Here is a 20449-nt window from a genome sequence, read left to right as displayed (position 1 = left end):
ACTGGCTAGGCCAGTCCAGGACCTTAATGCGCTGCTTCTTAAGCCACTCCTTTGTTGCCTTGGCCGTGTGTCATAGTCATGCTGGAATACCCATCCACCCCCCATTTTCAATGTCCTGGTTGAGGGAAGGGGGTTCTCATCCAAGATTTGACAGGACATGGCCCCGTCCATCAACCCTTTGATGCAGTGAAGTTGTCCTGTCCCCTTAGCAGAAAAACACCCCCAAAGCATTGTCCCCTTAGCAGAAAAACACCCCCAAAGCATAGCTCAATTTTGGTCTAATCTGACCACACTTTCGCCCAGTTCTCCCTTGAATCATTCATTTGTTCATGAGCAAACTTAAGATGGGCCTGTACATGTGCTTTCTTGAGCAGGGGGAACGTGTGGGCACTGCAGGATTTCAGTCCTTCACCGCGTAGTGCAGGGGTGCTCAACCTGTGGCTCTCCAGCTGTTGCGGAAGTCCCATTAGGCATAGCAAGACTCCGACAGCCACAAGCATGACACCCAGAGGCAGAGGCATGATGGGACTTGTAGTTTTGCAACAGCTGGAGAGCCACAGGTTGAGCACCCCTGGCGTAGTGTGTTACCAATTGTTTTCTCGGTGACTATTGTACCAGCTGCCTTGAGATCACTGACAAGAGTGTCTCCCGTGTAGTTCTAGGCGAAGGGAGATGGACAGTTATTTAGGGTTTCTTCCATTTGCAATTATTCGCACCAATTGTTGTCACCCTCTCACCAAGCTGTTTGACGATGGTCTTGTAGCCCATTCCAGCCTTGTGTAGGTCTACAATCTTGTCCCTGACATCCTTGGGCAGCTCTTTGGTCTTGGCCATGGTCGAGAGTTTTAAATCTGATTGATTGCTTCTGTGGACAGGTGTATTTTATACAGGTAACAAGCTGAGATTAGGGGCACTCCCTTTAAGAGAGTTCGCCTAATCTCAGCTCGTGACCTGTATAGAAGACACCCAATCTTGCTGATTGATAGGGGATCAAATACTTATTTCACTTATTAAAATTAAAATCAATTTATAACTTTTTTGAAAAGTGTTTTTCTGGATATTTTTGTTGTTATTCTGCCTTTTTCTGTTAAAATAAACCTACCATTAAAATTATAGACTGATCATTTGTCAGTGGACAAACATAAAATCAGCAGGGGATCAAATACCTTTTCCCCCTCACTGTATGTTTCTGGAGTGTGGGAGGAAACCCACACAAGCACATCAGGTACATGTAAATTCCATGCAGATTAGCGTCCTGATTGGGGACACAAGGCAGAAGTGCTAATCACTAAGAAGTGTTAACCACAATGTTTTTTTCTAACCCATTCTTTACAGAATGTATTCAACAAGTTATAATAGACCCAGGTTTCTGAACAGCAGACAAGATTTAATGCCCAAATGTTACCAGTATGCTAGGAAACAAGTGAAATCTAACCTGCAGAAACCTGTTTGATTAAAAATTCTGGGGTAATATAACAGTTTAAATCTATTGTGGTACTGGAAAATAGCATGTAAAGATTTTAGATTCACCACTTCTGACTACTACTGGTTATTGGTTGAACTAGATGGACTTTATTATTATTCAGTATTTATATAGCGCCAAGTTTGCTTGCGTCTTTTTTCAACCAGACCAACGATGCAAACCAAGTATACACTTAATGTATCAATCCAACACCTAGTTATGAACTAAAGCATAAGCCACCACATACTAGGGAAATATCAGCAGTGACTGCTGCTAACCTGGTTTGGATCTTCCAAAATGAAGATTTTAAAAAGAGAAGTATTTTTTTTTATATTCATACTCACCTAGGTGGATGCAACATCAGACCGATGCTGCAGCTGTACCCCGGAGTCCCTGCACTGAGAACCGAGCCACCGAACACCCCTGATGGCTCGGTTCTCACCCCTCCCTGAGCGGAGAGTTGCCGCCTGTCAGTCAACATCTCTCCTGCTCTGATCCTCCACGCTCATTGGAACACTGAGCTGTGGAGGGGTGGGAGCGCCCGTCTCAGCGCCTCGCTAAGGCACCGAGACTGGCATTAGTCAAGGCAGCTGGCGAATCCAGACTTCGGACGTCAGGATGATGCACTGCCTCGACTGATAGCAGTGATGTCAGCAGAGAGCGGACTTGAGACCGCTTGCTGCTGAAAATGGGTCACATGAGTTCAAAACAAATTGCACTCCTGTGACCCAGAGAAGAAGCCCAGCCTAAAAAGTTCAGGCTGGACTTCTCCTTTAATAAGGTCCTGCTGAAAGTATTGTACCACCCAAAACACAACGGTATGATACAGGAGTATTTGTGCAACATGGATTATCTTTTAAAACAACTGTAGACATTTTAAAGTATCTGGTGTCAAACAAAAAAGGTGGCAGGTAGTTTAATAAGTCCAGTTCTAAAACAAAAAAATGAAAAAAGGCACAAAAAGGCGAATGTGTCAGTTACTACTGTATGAAACATATTTCTCATGGAATTCTCTCTCTAATTCATCACCCATCAGTCTTATGGTTTTACAGGCTCACACTTCTACCACCAAGCTGAAACAGTTTACATTCAAGCAGAATTAAATTATGGCACTATTCTAGTAGCATCACAGAAAAAGGCAGGCAAAAATGTTACAGGGTTCGTTCACCTTTATAAAAATAAACTGGTTATGCAGGTAAAGGTTATGTCTAGATAAATAAACTGGTGGGGGTGAGCAGTAATGACTAGGCCTCACTTAGAAATGGCCTGGGAGTATTCCACTCAGGCTTCATGAGGTATGTATATGGCCTACACTTATAGCAAGGCCATTACTCAACTTTAGTCAGAAGTGCACAGTTTGTATATCCACTGACACCACTTATCTGTATAGGCAGTTTTTTTTTTTTTTTTTTTTTAGGTGAACTAACCCTTTAACCACTAAATGGAATACCTAGGCAAACATAATGCAGATTTTGTGTACTATTACTAACCGACAACCAGGTAGGACTAGAAGATAGATTTAGAAAACTGAGCAATATATTGATTTACAGAAGTACAGACCTTGGCTATATCGGAGACTGAATTCCAATAACCACCACTTAGAGAAAATTTTCCACTGCCTATCCGTGCCAGTATGTCTTCTGGAGTATCATCTGGCCCATTTGCAAAAGGTGTATATCTGAAACAGAAGTCAATTTTCACCAACATAATATCATTGGATATGGTAAAGAGCTGGATGATCACAGAATTTTCCATTGCTTATTCACAGATTTTTAATTCTTGAACATAATTTTACAATAACTGGAAGAGAACAATGGAAAAAAAAGCACAACTGGTGGGACAAGAACATAACAGTATTAGTGCAGTGCACTTAGGGGGCAATACACTCATCACACAAGTTTCAAAGAACTTCTTGACAAAGTGGCTGGTGTTATGAAACATCACAGAGAACATGGATTATAGTGGGCGTGTATGGAGTGTCTTTAGAGTGCCAGCTCTTCTCCTAACCACTGACCATGTGGAAGGTTTTTCCATGCAGGTGAGGAGTCTGAAGTTTTGGGTCCTTGGGAAACATGTGAGTGCATAGTTTATGGATGCTTTTAATGAATTGTATCCACTATCATACTAATGCTGGCCACAGATGGCTCGAATTTCCCCGAGTTGGGTGATGCTTGCAGGACACTCCATGGCTCGACAAAAAATAATTAAAAAATTGACTGAGCTGGGTGGAAAATTATTGGCAAAACAGAAACTGTATCTAACCAGTTTTCAAGGGTGTGGGATGCACAGGCGTTTCATGCAGCCGCATTTAGGAAGCTGCACACACCTTCACAAATTTCCACGCGCATTCTGGAATTTACATCTGTGTGGGACCAATCTGAACACAGACTGTCACCGATTTGAACAAGCTGAATAAAATACCAGTGCATCGCACACGGGTGAAGATGGCCCTTCGCATGGGTGTACAGATCAGTATGCCTGTGTGAATGACACCTAATGACCTTAAAGGCGATCACTAAAAATCTTAGTTTTACAGAGGTAAAACAATTACAGACTCACCCAGTTAGCATGGTATAGAGGAGAACACCCAAGCTCCAGATATCACATGCAGCATCATAGCCTTGACGCTTCAATACCTGCAATAAAAAATGGCTTCAGTGTTTATAGCCATTTGTCTCATATTTCACACTGATGGAAATATCAGCCATACTGTAAGAAAGGTAAGTTGCCTAGAATGCATACATTGACCCAGCCAAAAAAGGACTATGAAATGTTACATCGTCTTGTCTGCTTAATATTTTAAACAGGAAAGAAACAACATGCAAACAAAATGGCTTCTCTGTAATTCACCGACCAACACAGCTCCTCTCTGTAACTCCATGGATTGTTTAGCCTGCCATTAGGAGAACTAGGCAAAATTGTTACACAATACACAAAACTTTGAGTCCCGCCCCAGGGGGGCGGATCCTGTGCTAAGCAACCCTCCCCACTGCTCCCAGCAGACTCAGTACGTCAACAAGCAGTATAACGCAGAGAAAGGAGGGGCGGGTGCTGTGTCGGTCGGTGAATTACAGAGAAAAGGATTATACGGAGAGTACAAAAATCCTATTTTCTCTTCTATTCACCGACCGACACAGCTCCTCTCTGTAACTAAATGGGACGTCCCCAAGCAGTGCCAAACGAGGGGTGGGAAAAACCGCATTAAAACTTCATCCACCATGGCAAGTGGGAACTAGTGAAACGAAACCCACAAAAAAACAGCAGTGTATGGAAAAAACACACCGCCATAACCGGGTATTCTCAACAGAGAAATTCCAACACCGCAACCTATGTGCGGAAGTAATGCAACAGTGCATTAACAAACAGTACTGCGTCCAGGAAAAAAGCTCAATTGCAACTACACGGCCGCCCGCAAAACTTTGCGGCCAAAACAGGCATCAGCTGATGCACTGACGTCTACCTTGTAGAACTTGGTAAATGTATGGCCAGACGACCAGGTCACCGCCTTATACACCTGAGCGACAGACGCTTGGTGTCGGAAGGCCCAAGACGGTCCTCATTGATATGAAAGGCCGAGACCACCTTCAGTAGAAAAGATGGTTGCGGACGCACCACCACCTTATCCCTGTGGATGACCAGATAAGGCGACTTGCAAGACAAGACCGCCAATTCTGAAACCCTCCTTGGCCGATGTGATGGCCACTAGAAAAACCACTTTCTGTGAAAGGGTCAACAGGGGAATCTCCCTGATATTCTCAAACGGTGACATCTGAAGCGTCGACAACACCAGGTTCAAATCCCACGGAGGTAACGGTGGACGCACTGGAGGGACTGCATGTCGTACCCCCTGAACAAAGGTACTCACTAACGAGTGAGATGCCAGGGGTCGCTGAAAAAAGACAGCCACGGCTGAAATTTGCCCCTTAATGGTGCTCAATGCCAATTTCTGGTATACTCATTGGTGAATTAACAGCAGGATCCTGGCTATAGAAAGAGCGCGGATGCCACCCTTTCTCCTCACACATGGAGATGTAAGCCTTCCAGGTACGATGGTATATATCTTACGTGAAGAAGATTTCTATGCCCTCAGCATAGTTGGAATCACCGAGTCTGACAGAACCCGGATCCTCAGCACCTGGCTCTCAACAGCCATGCAGTTAAAGTCAGCGATGGTAAAGCAGGGTGAAAGATTGGACCTTGAGATAGAAGGACCTTTTGCAGTGGCAGTCGCCAGGGAGCGTCTGCCACCAGACGCACCAGGTCTGCGTACCAGGGCCGTTGAGGCCAATCTGGGGCAACCAGGATTACTGGGATCCCCTCTGCTTCCACTCTGCGAAGCAGACGTGGCAACAGTTTTAGCGGAGGAAAGGTGTAGATCAGCTGGTACTGATCCCACGGAGCCACCAGCGCGTCTGACGCGTCCACCCACGGATCTCTTGTCCTGGACACAAATCTCGGCTCCTTCCAATTGAGACGGGAGGCCTATAGATCCACATCTGGTGTGCCCCATTTCAGGTACAGCAGCCTGAATATCTCTGGATGCAACACCCACTCTCCTGGGTCCAGCATCTGCTGACTCAGATAGTCCGCCTGCCAATTTTCCACCCCCGGGATGTAAATGGCTGACAGAGCCGGAACGTGTCGCTCTGCCCACCGAAGTATGTGAGCGATCTCCCGAGCAGCGGCTGAGCTTCTTGTCCACCCCTTGGTGATTTATGTATGCCACAGCCGTGGCATTGTCCGACTGTATCCTGGTCGGACGGCCTTGAAGACATGTCGACCATGTGTGGAGGCACAGCCTGATCGCCCTCAATTCCAGCAGGTTGATCGGCAACTTGGATTTGTCCATCGACCAGAGGTCCTGAGCCGACTGAATCCCCATCACTCCACCCCAGCCTGAGACTGGCGTCCGTAGTGATACTATCCTTTTTAGAGGAAGGAACGATTTTCCAGACTGAATCACCGGGGACCTCAAGCACCAGATCAGAGAGTCCCTGACTGGCTGGCTCACCTGGATCTGGCGATCCAGGGACAACGGAGATTTGTCCTATTTTGTCAAGATCTCCTTCTTCAGGACTCTGGTGTGGAACTGGGCATAAGGTACAGCCTCGAAAGAGGCTACCATAAGCCCCAGTACTCGCATGCAAAAGCGGAGCGAAGACCACTTGCGGTTCATTAGCAGCTTGACTGCAGATCTTAGAGTCTGCAACTTGTCAGAGGGAAGAAAGACCCTCGCTACCCTGGAGTGCAATAGCAAGCCTAGGTACTCCAGATGCTGAGTCGGCACAATCACCGGCTTCTTTAGGTTCAACAGCCACCCAAATTCTCGCAGTGTCTGCATGGTGATTGCCACATACTGCTCTACTTCTCAGACGGAAGATGCTCTCAGGAGGAGATCGTCCAGGTAACCCACGATCGCGATCCCACGTTGCCTCAGCAATGCCAATACTGGAGCCAGAACTTTGGTAAAGATTCGGGGGGCTGATGCCAGACCAAAAGGAAGAGCCACAAACTGGTAGTGGGCTTCCCTGACTGCCAAACGCAGAAATTTTTGATGCCGAAGGCATATGGGTATGTGCGGGTACACATCCTGGATGTCCAAGGACGTCAGGTAGTCCCCTTGATGGAGTGCAGCGACTACTGAGCGAACTGATTCCATTCTGAACCTCTGCACTTTTACAAAGTGATTGAGGGCTTTCAAGTCCAAGATCAGACGTACCCCTTCCTTCTTGGGAACCACAGATTTGTGTAGAACCCCTGGAAGCGTTCCGATTCCGGAACCGGTACAATCACCCCCTGATTCAGCAAGTCCCTTACCGCCCCTAACAGGACACGGGTATGCTGGAGGGGAAGAATCTGTTTGGCGGCCAAGAGAGAAACCATCTTGTAACCTGTGGAAATCAGATCTCAGACCCATTGGTCGGATAACCGGGAGGTCCACCGGGCTGCAAACTCCCGAAGACGACCCCCCACCCGATAAGTGGGTGGGGGCAAACCTTCATGCGGTACCACTTTTGGTCGCAGGCTTGCGGTTTCAGGGACTCTTCTGACCATCCGTGGGCGTCCTTGCCGAAGCACCGGGCGGACGAAAAATCCGCTTGTGAGCGGAAAGAGAGGGCCCTTGCCTGCAGCGAGCCTCCTTAGCCTTCCTGGCCTGTGGGAGTAGGGTACTCTTACCAGTGGCATTTTTAATAATGTCATCCAACGAGGCTCCAAAGAAAGATCCACCAGGGCTTTCTTGGATGCCTGGTCAGCAGACCAGCATTTTAGCCAAATTAGGCACCTCAGCACCCCAGCTAATACTGAAGCCTTGGATAACAGAGGGAGAGTATCCAGGGCCGCGTCACAAACGTACTTAAGGCCTTGCACTAGTTGGTCTGCTAGCTCCACGCAGACAGGAGAGGCGTTCTCTTCTCCCAATTCGCAAAAGTTTTGCCCACTCAGTGTCTGCGACACCAGTGCGGATGCCTGTACAGGTCGCGGGGCTGACCCCACAACCGTAAACAAGGAACGAGCCACCGCCTCAGCCTTCCTGTCCGTGGGATCCTTGAATGCAGGAGTCCCCTCAACCGGGATCGTGGTTACTTTATTTAACCTAGATACAGGGGGATCCACGACCGGACGAGCCGACCACTTTTTGAGAAGGCTTTCCTCAAAGGGGCAACGCACCACCAAATTTTTGGGGACCGAAAAGGTCCGTTGCAGGCGACCCCATTCCCTGTAGATTAATTTGTCAAAGTAAGTCAAATATGGGAACACCTTAGGTGAACGTGCTGGCTTGCGGGACCCAAAAGGGACCGGTACATCAGCAGAGGGATCCGCTGGCTCCTGTATCTTCAGGGTATGACGCACAGCTGTGATAAGTGCTCCAACTAGTGCTTTATCGTGCACGGACCCGGATGGGGACTCATCCTCACTGTCTGGACGGTCCTGGTCAGCCACGTCTGATAGGTCAGAGCAGGGGTCACCAGCCGCAGCAGGGCCCGAGTCTGCATCAGAGCTCCCCTCAGATGATGGGGGGGGGGGTTGGGGCAGGGGCCTCTTAAGTGCACCCTTCCTACCACGCACCGCCCCTATCTTTGCAAGAAAAGCGTTAAGGACCGCCGTTAGGGTGTCCACGTGCACCGCGCCATCCACAAGTGACCCAGTTGTAATAGCCTGGATTTCAGGGGAAGAAACATCAGTTTCTGAAGCCATGCTGACCCTAGCCTGTCTGCCACCTGCAAGGGGACTTGGGACAGTAAAGGTCCCACCCTCCTGCTGCCGCTGTGTGTGTGTGTGTGTGCGGGGGGGGTACTTAGCGCTAGACTGAACACCCTGGGGCCTCTGTGAATGCCACTAGCAGCACCTGTAGTCCCTAGGAGGTTCCCAGTTGCAGAGAGGAGAAAACTGTGTCAGCAGCAGCTGCTTATAACAGCAGTGAAACGTTCTGCAGAGCTAGCTTCAGCGTTCAGCAAGGAGCCATCCAGCATCCTGTACACACAGTGGACAGGAAACAGCAAGTGAGAGCACATGTAATGCTACCACAAAAGAACACCGGCGAAAAGAGCGCTCAGGCTTCAAGAAAATGGCCGCCAATGTAACTAATAGGAGATCCTAAAGAAGATGGCTGCTGAAGCTTACAAGGGAAATACAGCCTTTCCCACATCCAAGATGGCTGCCAGAAAGCACCATGTGGTGACAGAACAAACCTAGAACAGTGCTGCCTGCCTACAGCCAGAACAACCTCCACAGACCCTTTTGGGACCCCCCAGACCAGGACCAACGTCAGCCACACAGAGCTCCCACAGGTGAGAATCCAGCGAACCCACATACACACACACCGCCCACAGCCACCCCCCTCAGAGGGGGGGGGGAAGGAGGGGAGATAGGGACTTAGGAGGTGAGGTGGCCCCTGAATCGACCCCCCAGGGAATGCCCAGCTGCTCACCCCACCGAAGCAGGGAGAGCCGTACTTACCAGTCCTGAAGAGCTGGGAGACATTCCATCACAGACCTACTCCTGCGCAGTTACAGGGTAGCTGCTGGCCCGGTATACTGCGATCCAGACAGCAGTAGCCCGGTCATATGTATATCCCCCGGAGCACTGAAGCTCACCGACCACCTCTGGAGCCGAGGCATGTTGTGGCCTGCCGAGCCTCAGCTGCTGCCTGCACGCGCTCGATGGCCGGACTGGGGAGACTACAAGGATATCATTAACCAGACTGTCACCCAGCCGGCAGTTGATAGAAGATCCCAGGATCATTCATCTTGCGCAAAAAAACATCAAACCTGCATCAAAAGAATGGAACACAAGGGCCCACAGGGTTCCTAGGTCATTCTTCTTACTAGGCAAAATAAAAACAGTCTGCTGGGAGCAGTGGGGAGGGTTGCTTAGCACAGGGTCCGCCCCCGGGGGCGGGACTAAAAGTTGTGCATTGTGTAACAATTTTGCCTAGTTCTCCTAATGGCAGGCTAAACAATCCATTTAGTTACAGAGAGGAGCTGTGTCGGTCGGTGAATATAAGAGAAAACAATTTTGACTTATGCTCAAAATAGTCTATTTGCTTTTACTACAATGCTTCATTAGTACAGATGTTGAAATAGTTAAAGTATTGTAATATTCAACTGTTCTTTGTTATGGCTGGGTTAGACTAAATGACTCCCAATTTTTAACCAGTATACCAGTATACCAGTATTTATTCAGTATACAGAACACAGATTAGATGTTCATAGACCCTGGGTTATAGACGGATACTTTTAGGTGATTGGGCACTAGCAATGCTTTGAGTCACAGGTCTCCTGATCACCCTCCTGTAACTCTACCCCACTATGCAAGTGCTCAGTTTTTTGCTAGTGAAAATCCCAATAAAAATTTCATAGACAGAAAATGCCATTACCTCTGGAGCAACAAAATTTGCAGTATAACACGGAGTCATAAGCAATCCATTTTCTGCCCTGAGTTGTTTAGCAAAACCAAAGTCGCAAATACGAATAGACTCAGGATTTCCAGACTCATCCACATAAAGTATATTGCTGGGTTTCAAGTCCCTGTGGACAACCTGAAAAAAAAAAAAAAAAAAAAACATTCTACAAAACAGTGTTTCTCAAGGTCATAAAGCTATATACCACTTTAACCGGTTAATATTAGTGAGTCAACAGTACAATACAGTATTCTGGGTAGTCCAAAAAAAAAAAACTGAGCACTGTACCCTAAAGTAAAGGAAAAGTGGGCATAATTTTTTTTTTTTTATCACATAGGTTGTTCAAACATGTTGGTAGAGTAAATTTCGCTATAGTAACCATTAGTCACCTTTTTCATTTCAGGTAACTAATAGATTCCAAGCAGGGGTAATGTGCCATCACTGAGTTCTTGACAAAGGAGGGGGTGCAGGCTGTCCAACATCCAGAATTGACCAGAGCAATTTGCACTGGCGGATAAGGTTTACAGAAGGAAGGAGAAACCGGCACTGGAGACAAACCACACAGTGGGAGACCAACTGCAACCACTGACTCGAATCATCAGTAAGTCAGACAAATCACAAACCGCAAGCTTGCTGCACAACTCGACTGTAATCACATACAGATGATGGAAGATTTAGGCTGGCCACAGATGGATTTATTAATTTCCCGCTGTCAGAATATGACAGCCCAGCAGGAAGGATTCTCCCATCAACACAGTCAGTGAATCAAGCGATTTTCTTGCCTTCAACCTGTGGTTGAAAGCAAGAAAATTGCATAATCTATGGCTTTAGGGTATAGGACACTGCTTGCAAAGTGGACATAGAATTAGTCCATGGCCTAAGAAGTTCAAGGGCCAGCAATCAGAGAAAGCCATGATGACTGTTTTGGGATGGCTAGGGCTTTACTCATTTCTTTTCTGGAATGTGGCCTACCTTATCCAGGGAGTGGTATATTGGAGACATTTAAGGTGGAAGAGACTGAACAATCTGAAAATGATCCACATTCACACACATCTTTGGCAGAAAGTCAGGCTATCTGAAAGTTTCGCTGGTCAGAGGGTCCACCCTCCCCCATAAAGCCCAGATTTAGCACCCTCCGACTTACACTTGCTTGGGCCAACAAAAGACAGTCTTTGGAGACAATAATTTGATGACACAGACAAAGTGGATACTACAGTGCACACCTAAACTTTTTCAAAGAATAGAGAGTTGGTTTCAATTGCAAAAATGCACCACTTGTGATTGAGACTACGTTGAGTAGTACCTTTGTATAGTAAGAGTTACTCTACCAGCATGTGGAATTTGAACAACCTTTGTAGGTTATAAAGTTAGAACCACTTTTGCATTACTTTCAGTACAGCCCAAAAATGTTTTCTTTTGTTAATTTGTAGGACTCTTATTATTTTAAATGTCCTGTATTAATATCCTTTTAGCTATTTATTTTTCAAATAGTTATAAAACAGGGAGGCACAATTCTCACAACTTAGTATGGTGAAAGTCCTATATTGTTTTTGTATGTATTTACAGAAGAAACTGGAATGTGTTGTCATGGTCTGATGAACTTCTTTAAAAACGCAAAAAAATTGTTAAAATGTCCTCACAATCAAGCTCCCCAGGTACAAGGCATGCTACAAAACACAGGTGCACTCACACATCCTATCCATGCTAAAACAAGAAGAAATATTACAATGTAAAGCAAAGTATGAAATGCTTTCTAAAATAATAATTTAAGGCTTATGACCTCACCCATTGTGAATGTAGGTATTCCACCGTTTTGGTTATCGTGTGCAGTACAGCACTCGCCTCCCGCTCAGAGAAGAACTTCTGCCGTAATATTTTGTCTAAAAGCTCCCCTCCTTTCATTAGTTCAGTTACTAGATATACATATTTCCCATCGTCATATACCTGTAACAAAACACACACATCAACACCTTTCCCAGGAACACCCCATGTAAATAAAAATGAACAAGGTTATGCAAAATTTACAAAACTAAAGACTCTAATTTTGGTTATATAGATATAATTATTCATGTTGTGTACTGAAATTTAACAGCAGAAAACGTTGCACATTTAATGAAGGATACATGTAAATGGTTTTCTCCCAAACATTATAGACATTTAGGATCCAAAGTGTGGTTTTGCAAAATACTGTATACTAGAATCCTTCCTGCATGCATGAGTCGTAAAGGAAGGAAGCAACAACTGCCCAGAGTTTTCAGCAGCTTTCATTCCATGCATGGATAAAAATCACCTCCTGCTATCCTTACAATCCTACTGCGCCAACAATACAGAGTGATAAAATACTTACACTGCATAGGTCTACATAGTCAGGCGATTACATGATGTAGCCTCAGCTAAAGACGGCTAAGAGACTGCATGCATAGACAAAATGACAGCATCTTTGAGGCAGGACTGGCCAGAAGCTCTGTCTGAGTGCTGATAGTTACCTTCAGAAGACACTGAAGATAAAGAGATTTACTAAAACTGGAGCACACAAAAACTGATGCAGCTTCTAGGTATTATTGTCAAAGCTTAAATGAGGATAAAGTTAGAAACTCATTGGTTACTAGGCAAAGCTGCTCCAATTTTAGTAATTCTCCCCTGATTTGACCAATGTTGCAGTGATTCAGAGCATTAAAAAGAACCCCAGACACAGACATTTTTATAATTTCCCAAGTGTAAAAATATAAAAATAATTACTGGATGCTACAGCTAGTGCTGTACTTCCAGCCCACTGCAACTCTATATGGAAGCGCTAGTGTAGTTTATACACCTCCCCTTGCTCATGCCCATTTACAGAATGTCAAGTATTCTGTAAATGGTTTACAGAATACAAGGTGTTCTGTTAATGGGCAAGGGTAAAGGTGGGGCTTCCTTGTATGAGAGCTGTAGTATTCAGGAGGGGCATGCAGGTACTGTTAATTTTGACGTCAATTTTCAATTTGCCATTTTAGTTTTAGTCGTATTTTAGTCATCTGAATTGTTTTAGTTGCATTTTAGTGAACTAAAATCTCCAGTACATTTTTGTTGATCTCCAATACCCACCTGAACTTCCGCTGTCCTCAAAGCTCCGGCTGTCAAAGCCCCATCCCCCTGAACATCAGCAAGCTGTATTGGCTAAAAGATGCAGGCTCCCTCTATCTGCCTGCGTATTTTGGAACAATGCCCTGTAAACCACAGGAGACCAACTCCTCCGTCCAATTTGTGCGCCTGAATGTAACATGGTGAGTGTTCCTCCTTCCAGCAAGGTAGCATTGCTTAGCACTGTGTAAAATAACAGCCTCCCCAGACCATCCAGTTCTCTGCCCTGTGCACTCCTTCCCATTTACTTCCCCATACCCAATTGCAGGTCCACCCCCTCATCCCAAAGTATAACGCACCCTGCCCTGTTGACGATTTTAGCTGACCAAATGAAAATTGGAATTGATTTTTTTGTCAGTTTACATCAATTGACTTAATTCTAATTTTATTTTTGTTTCGTTTTCATCACTGAAAATTTGCAGCTGACGAAAACTATGACAAAAATATTTCTGTCGATGAAATTAAAACTGCACGCAATACATGTTTGGTATCCATTTACTCGGCGTAACATCATCTTTCACATGATACAAAAAAAATTGGGCAAACTTTACTGTTTCGTTTTTTTTAAATTCATGAAATTGTCCCTTTTCCCAAAAAGTTGCGTTTAAAAACACCACTGCACAAATACCGTGTGACATAAAATATTGCAACAATCGCCATTTTATTCTCTAGATTCTCTGCTAAAAAAAATATATATAATGTTTGGGTGTTCTAATTAAATTTCTAGCAAAAAATATGAATTTTAACTTGTAAACAACAAATGTCAAAAATAGGCTTAGTCATGAAAGGGTTAACCACTTCAGCCCCAGAAGGATTTAACCCCCTTAATGATTAGGCCATTTTTTGGGATACAGCACTGCATCGCTTTAACTGACAATTGTGCAGCCGTGCGACATTGTACACAAACATTTATGTCTTTTCCCCCCACAAATAGAGCTTTCTTTTGGTGCTATTTGATCACCTCTGCAGTTTTTATTTTTTGCGCTATAAAAAAAAAAAAGAACGCTGATTTAGAATATATACACACATATATATATATATATATATATATATATATATATATATATATATATATATATATATATATATATATATATATATATATATATATATTTTTTTGCTATAATAAATATCCCCCAAAAAAATAAAAAAATAAAAAACACAATTTTTTTTCCTCGCTTTAGGCCAATAGGTATTCTACACTTTTTTTAACCAAAAATATAGCAACAAGCGTATATTTATTGGCTTGCGCAAAATTTATAGTAGCCTCTACATAATAGGGGATATATCTATGCCATTTTTAATATTTTTTATTTTTTTTACCAGTAATGGCGGCGATCAGCAGGACTGCAACATTGTGGCGCATAGATCAGACACTTGACACTTTTTTTTAGGACGATTGACATTTATACAGTGATCAGAACTAAAAATAGCCACTGATTACTGTATAAATGTCACTGGCCGGGAAGCGGTTAACACTATGGGGCAATCAAGGGGTTAAGTGCTCCTTAGGGAGGTGTTAACTGTGGGGTGAGTGGACTGATTGGGAGTAGAGAGATTGCTGTTCCTGATTACTAGGAACAGCAGATCCTTCCCTGTCAGAACGGGGATCTGTCCGTTTACATTGACAGATCCCCGTTCTGGCTCTGAGGATCGATCACGGGTCGGCGGTGGACATTGCAGCCACGCTCATCAGTGTCGCACCACGGGCCCCCTATAGCTCTTAAAGCAGCCGGCGATTCACGCAGTCGTGCAAACCCGTGGCTGATCGGCAAGTAGTTAACCACCTCAAGTAAGGACATTTTCCTCCCCAACCAGCACAGGACATTTTTCAAGCTTCATGCTTAATTTTGGTTTTAAAATTTTGCAAATAAGAAATTATCTATAATTTAGGCCAAAATATATACTGCTACATTTCTTTGGTTAAAAAACCCAAATCAAACTTTCAAAACCTAGATGCACTGCACAGAAACGCTGTGCGTCTTTGGCTCAGTTTCAGGGCCAAATTCAGGCATAAATTCAGCCCTGATTCGTCCCTGAAACGGGGAACTGGAACAAACAGCACTCCTGTACAATCGACATCCAGTTCCAGTGTGAACCTGGCCTCAGGCTTTCTAGGGGCATAAACTACATATAAATTTCCGACTTCCTACTACATTTTCAAATGCCCTGGAGCACCAGGACAGTGGGAACACTCATAAAATTATAATGGTTATTTTGAAGATTTTTTTTTGCTTTAAGTTTTTGGAAAATGCGGAAAAGAAAATTAAAATTATTATTGTTTTGCCCAAAGTTGGTGATATAAAAACATAATTCTCACACAGCATGGGCATACTTCAAATTACACCCCAAAACACATTCTACTGCTCCTTCCTAATATGATGACACCACGTGTAATATTTTCAGCCTCGACTAATTTTGTACCAGACATTGATTTGTGAGAAACACAAGATGCAACCAATTGTGTTAAAGTCAATGTACTGTAATGTTTGCCTCTGTATGAGTGCTCATGGAACATTTGGTGTAGTGCTACCTATAGCAGTCCCAGTTCCTATAAGCAAAGCAAGCCTAGCCTACTAGTACGTGGCTTCCCACAAGAATGCCATTTTCACCGGACAGGAAGTAAAGGGGGCTAAAGAAAGGAAAAATAAAAGAGCTCCTGTGGTTCCAGGAGTGCAGTTGTCCACAGGGGATGGCTGGAACTGGTAACTCACAGGAACGTAGTCAGCGGGATGAGCAGATTGGTGAGTTCAGAAGCAGGCAAGGACATGGTCAGCAAGCAGGCAAAAGGACTGGTACAGGCAACACCTGAAGTGGTGTGGCAGTAATCACAGACACACAGCAACTCGCATGGCGGACATCGTAACCGATGTAGCGGTGATTAGGGACACTGACTGATAACTTTTTAATTTTTTTTAACATACCGTCACCTTAGCGACACACTATTTTTTTTTAACATTGATTGATTTTACAGCCATGATGGCTGTAAAAGAAATAACTTCTCACTGCACAAAAATATTGTGCATGCTGTGACTGGTTACAGCTATCACATGGTATAGGGATGCTGTGAATGGCCCTTACTATGCAATCTTTGTGTCCGATCACAGAGAACGCACAATAGTGAACAATGTCAGGAAATTACATGGTTTACTATTTCCCATGAGATCGACGGTATCAGAGATGCCAGCGGGCCAGTACAGTAAACAACGCTCATGTGTGTCCACCACAAATCGTGTTGTTGTATGCTCCCAGGGAATGTGCACAAAATGGTGAATGTGGAAGGACCCACAGGTACATCCACCAGTCTTGGCACTGCTCCTGCTTGGCCATTTGTGTGCTATAGATGGATAGAATGCGGTTAAAAGGTGTTTATAAGCCAATTTAAAAATACACACTTTTTTTTTTTAATATAAAGGGTGGGGCTGCCTGAAGCAACAGTGGTAACTTTCCCTGCCAAAGTGTACAATTTTGTAGTTGACAAAAAAAGTCAAGTATGCCAGAATAAAATAATATCTAGAATAGAAGATAAAGGTGGAGGACAAAAAAAATAAATAAAATTAAATTGCAATTTACCATAGAAAGCCCTTTAAACACAGTCATTACCATGACCTCAATAGCTATGATTTTAAAAACATCAGTCTCAAGCTATGAATAAAATATTAAAATTTCTTTCATTTTTTGGGAAAAGTGCCAACAAATTTTTAAAAACCTCAACAACATTACAGAGGTCCCCAAGCTTAGCAAAACATGACAGTTTATATTTAGCTATGATACTTAACTTTTTTGTATAAAGAACATATTTAATTACCCTTGAAATAATAGCTCTACATGTTTCCACCTAGCTTTCTGGCTGAGCAAGAACTGTAAAAGACTTACATCTTTTAATGTGATAATATTAGGATGCTGTCCATAGCGCAGAAGAATTTCAATTTCCTCCGTTGGATCCCTCTTGCTTTTGTCAATTATCTAAAACAGAAAGTACATGTAGCATTAATAATAATTTATGTTCACCAAGATTAACAAACCAACCCTGGTTACTGCACTTTTACAAACAAAAATAAAAAATTAGCATAATTTAATTTCTTTTTACAAGACCTCCTAAGAGCAGATACCAGAAGATGACTAATTCTGTGCTCCTCTCTGATTTAGCATTACTTCAATACCAGGAACTTATTTTTGGTTACTCAGGCTAACAATAGATGGGTTATTTTTTTCCTGGCTGGATCTGCACATGATTTTATCTTATATGTTCCTAATTCATTGTGCTCTCTCCTTTCTGCCCTTTTACTTGCATAAAAGAAAGTAATCATTTTGTACATTGGATGTATACAGTTTCTTTGTGGCACATGTAAAGTCCCACTACTTTGAATCCCGCCCTGTGTAGGTGGGTGGTGTTCTACTACTATGTATTCTGAGAAACGCTATTTTACAGATATTATTTAAAAAACTATATGCAAGTAAGCATCTTTGATGCCCACAAAAGCAATAAAGTTTCCTTTTTGCATTTTTGGGCCCAAGTGTGTTTGGGAACAATGGTGGTAGTAAAAACCCTTGACCTTTTTTGCAGCAGGAACTAAGACCATGGCAACTTGATACAGATGACCCAAGAGTGTCCAATGAAAACATGGCAATTTCACAGCCTTCTCCCTATATTTCTTTCACTAGGGAAGATGGGTGCTCCTGCCACCAATAGCATGCTTGATAATTTCAAGAGCTGGTCTGAAGACCGTCACAGCTGAAATTTAACACTACTCATCCTTGTATTTAACGAGAAATGGACCAACCACAGTGGTGGTTAGATCCTTTGTTTGGTCAAAATCCCTTACAAAGTAAAGCCACAGCCAGAATGAAGCGCAGGGCAGGAAATGCCAGCAAGAACAGAGCTCTACAAAGGGCTTCAAACTGCTGATGGGTTATAGGCATGTGCATCCTTCACCAGTAAGGTAGCTTCCTTGGTAAAGTGAGACACTGGCTGGATCCACAGTGGGAATGGACTATTTGTGAACAAAATCCTCACAAAACAGATACAAAGCCAGGAATATGAAGTCGGACGACTGAAGGAAATGTGCCTATTTCAACAGACTTGTTTGCTTCAAGTGAGTTTAGTATTCCCATACAAATCTAAGACTATAAAAGCCTTCTTGAAGCAGGTTGAATTCACATAACAATGACTTCTAAATCAGTAGTCATCAATGCTGTCCTTAGGGCCCACTAAACAGGCCAGGTTTGCAAGATAACTGTAATACATCACAGGTGATACCATTTGCTGCTCAGTGATTGCAGTATTCTAGTCTGCATCTCCTCAAGGTTAATACATTAAACCTGTCCTGGTAGTGGGCCCTGAGGACAGAGTTGATGGCAACTGTTCTAAATGATCTCAGAAGCAGTTCAAAACAGATATCAAACTGATGGCATCAAGAAGCCCAAAGCCCTAGACACAGGTCCTAATAAAGCATGCCTCTGACCAGGTCTCTAAACAGTTTTCCCGCATGAAAAGATTTCAGTATTAACTGCCTTGCCTTGATATAGAACTAGCCTTGCACTATACAGCATCTAGTCCACTTTGTGCCTTTCCCCTATTACACACATTAAACATTCCGTGTACAGAGATTACATTCTTTGTAAATTGAATCTACTTTATCATTTTCAGCAACAGAAACATTACCTTGACTGCATATTCCATATTTGTAGCTTTGTGGATACACCTTTTACAAATCGAGTAAGATCCCACACCGATGTCTTCTTTTAAGTCATAACCGTCAGTGAACTGGATGCTGTTTCTGTGAAGCTGGAACATAAAAGCTATAAGTATAAATTTATTTCAGTTTTGGACATTGGTTTGTTACATCACTTGGGGAATTTGTTTTGAGATCTACCTGAGACTTCCATGTGTTTCACGGGTCACTATGAAGCTGTAACACTGTAGATAGTCTTATTTAGTTAATTATATGTAAAAATAGTAATAAATGAAATCCATCAGCATAACAACCAGGCTAGAATCCCAAGATACCAGAAATGGTAGATAGGAATCATTGTCTACATACTCCAAGATATTAATGTTAAGCGTCCTAAATATGCTTTCTTATTGTTTATGTATAAACCCTTCCGCATACCCAGACTAAAAATTAGGCCTTATGAACAGTTTGGCATCAGCACAAAATCCAGTTATTTTCAGGTGCCTGGGATGCACAGGTACAGCTTACTGGCCCACTGCTAGTAGTCTATCAAAATCGGTCATCCCAAGACCTCCTGCTCTCTAGCTCCCTTGTAACCTCCTCCCATGCTCACCTCCAGGATTTCTCCAGAGCTTCTCCCATCCTTTGGAACGCCCTACCCCAATCTGTCCAACTGTCCCCTAATCTATCCATCTTTAGACGAACCCTGAAAACCCAGAGGGCCCTCTGATTCCTCTTGTACCAAATTGTAATGTAACTGTAATGTTTGCCCTCATGTTGTAAAGCGCTGAGCAAACTGTTGGCGCTATATAAAACCTGTATAATAATAATAATAATCTACGACAGGCTGAAATATGTGGTAGCTGAACACTGTACTGAACAACACTCGTGTTCAGGGTCACATGCCCAGCATGCAGAATTGCTCTGTTGCGAGTATATGACTGACAGCCTATGTGAGTACTGCTCTGTACAGTGTCCAGCCACCACAGATTTTGCCAGGCTGTTAGAGGGGCTGGAACATGAAGTATTGCTTAAAGTCATTAAACCCATGTGCATATGCTTTAACCACCTGCAGACCGCCTTCCGCAGATATACTGCGGCAAGGTGGCTCAGCTGCGCAAATCGACGTACCTTTACATCGGTCCATGCATGAGATAGTGTGGGTGCTCACGTCGCTCCACCGGACTATGTCCGCTGACCACCCGTGATCATTCCACAGAGGCAGAACGTGGATCTGCCTATGTAAACAAGGCGGATCCCCATTCTGACACAAGACAACACAGAGATCTG

The 20449-nt window shown here is 43.8% G+C and overlaps 1 protein-coding gene across 2 annotated transcripts in view; it reads right to left on the bottom strand.

The window, feature by feature from the left end:
- RPS6KA3 (ribosomal protein S6 kinase A3) overlaps positions 1 to 20449 on the bottom strand; it is a 216778-nt gene that overhangs the window by 7997 nt on the left and 188332 nt on the right. For both annotated transcript variants that reach the window (XM_077480720.1, XM_077480721.1), the window contains 6 exons: positions 19150 to 19272; positions 17361 to 17450; positions 12150 to 12308; positions 10341 to 10502; positions 4022 to 4098; positions 3023 to 3140 (listed from right to left, as the gene is read on the bottom strand). In XM_077480720.1, the coding sequence (XP_077336846.1) occupies positions 3023 to 3140; positions 4022 to 4098; positions 10341 to 10502; positions 12150 to 12308; positions 17361 to 17450; positions 19150 to 19272 (729 nt within the window). The remainder of the gene's footprint in view (positions 1 to 3022; positions 3141 to 4021; positions 4099 to 10340; positions 10503 to 12149; positions 12309 to 17360; positions 17451 to 19149; positions 19273 to 20449) is intronic.

This window comes from Lithobates pipiens, unplaced genomic scaffold (assembly GCF_037356315.1).
Source record: "Lithobates pipiens isolate NorthernLeopardFrog02 unplaced genomic scaffold, aLitPip1_a1.2 Scaffold_16, whole genome shotgun sequence".
Classification (NCBI taxonomy): Eukaryota; Metazoa; Chordata; class Amphibia; order Anura; family Ranidae; genus Lithobates; species Lithobates pipiens.
This window is presented reverse-complemented; position numbering and strand designations above follow the sequence as displayed.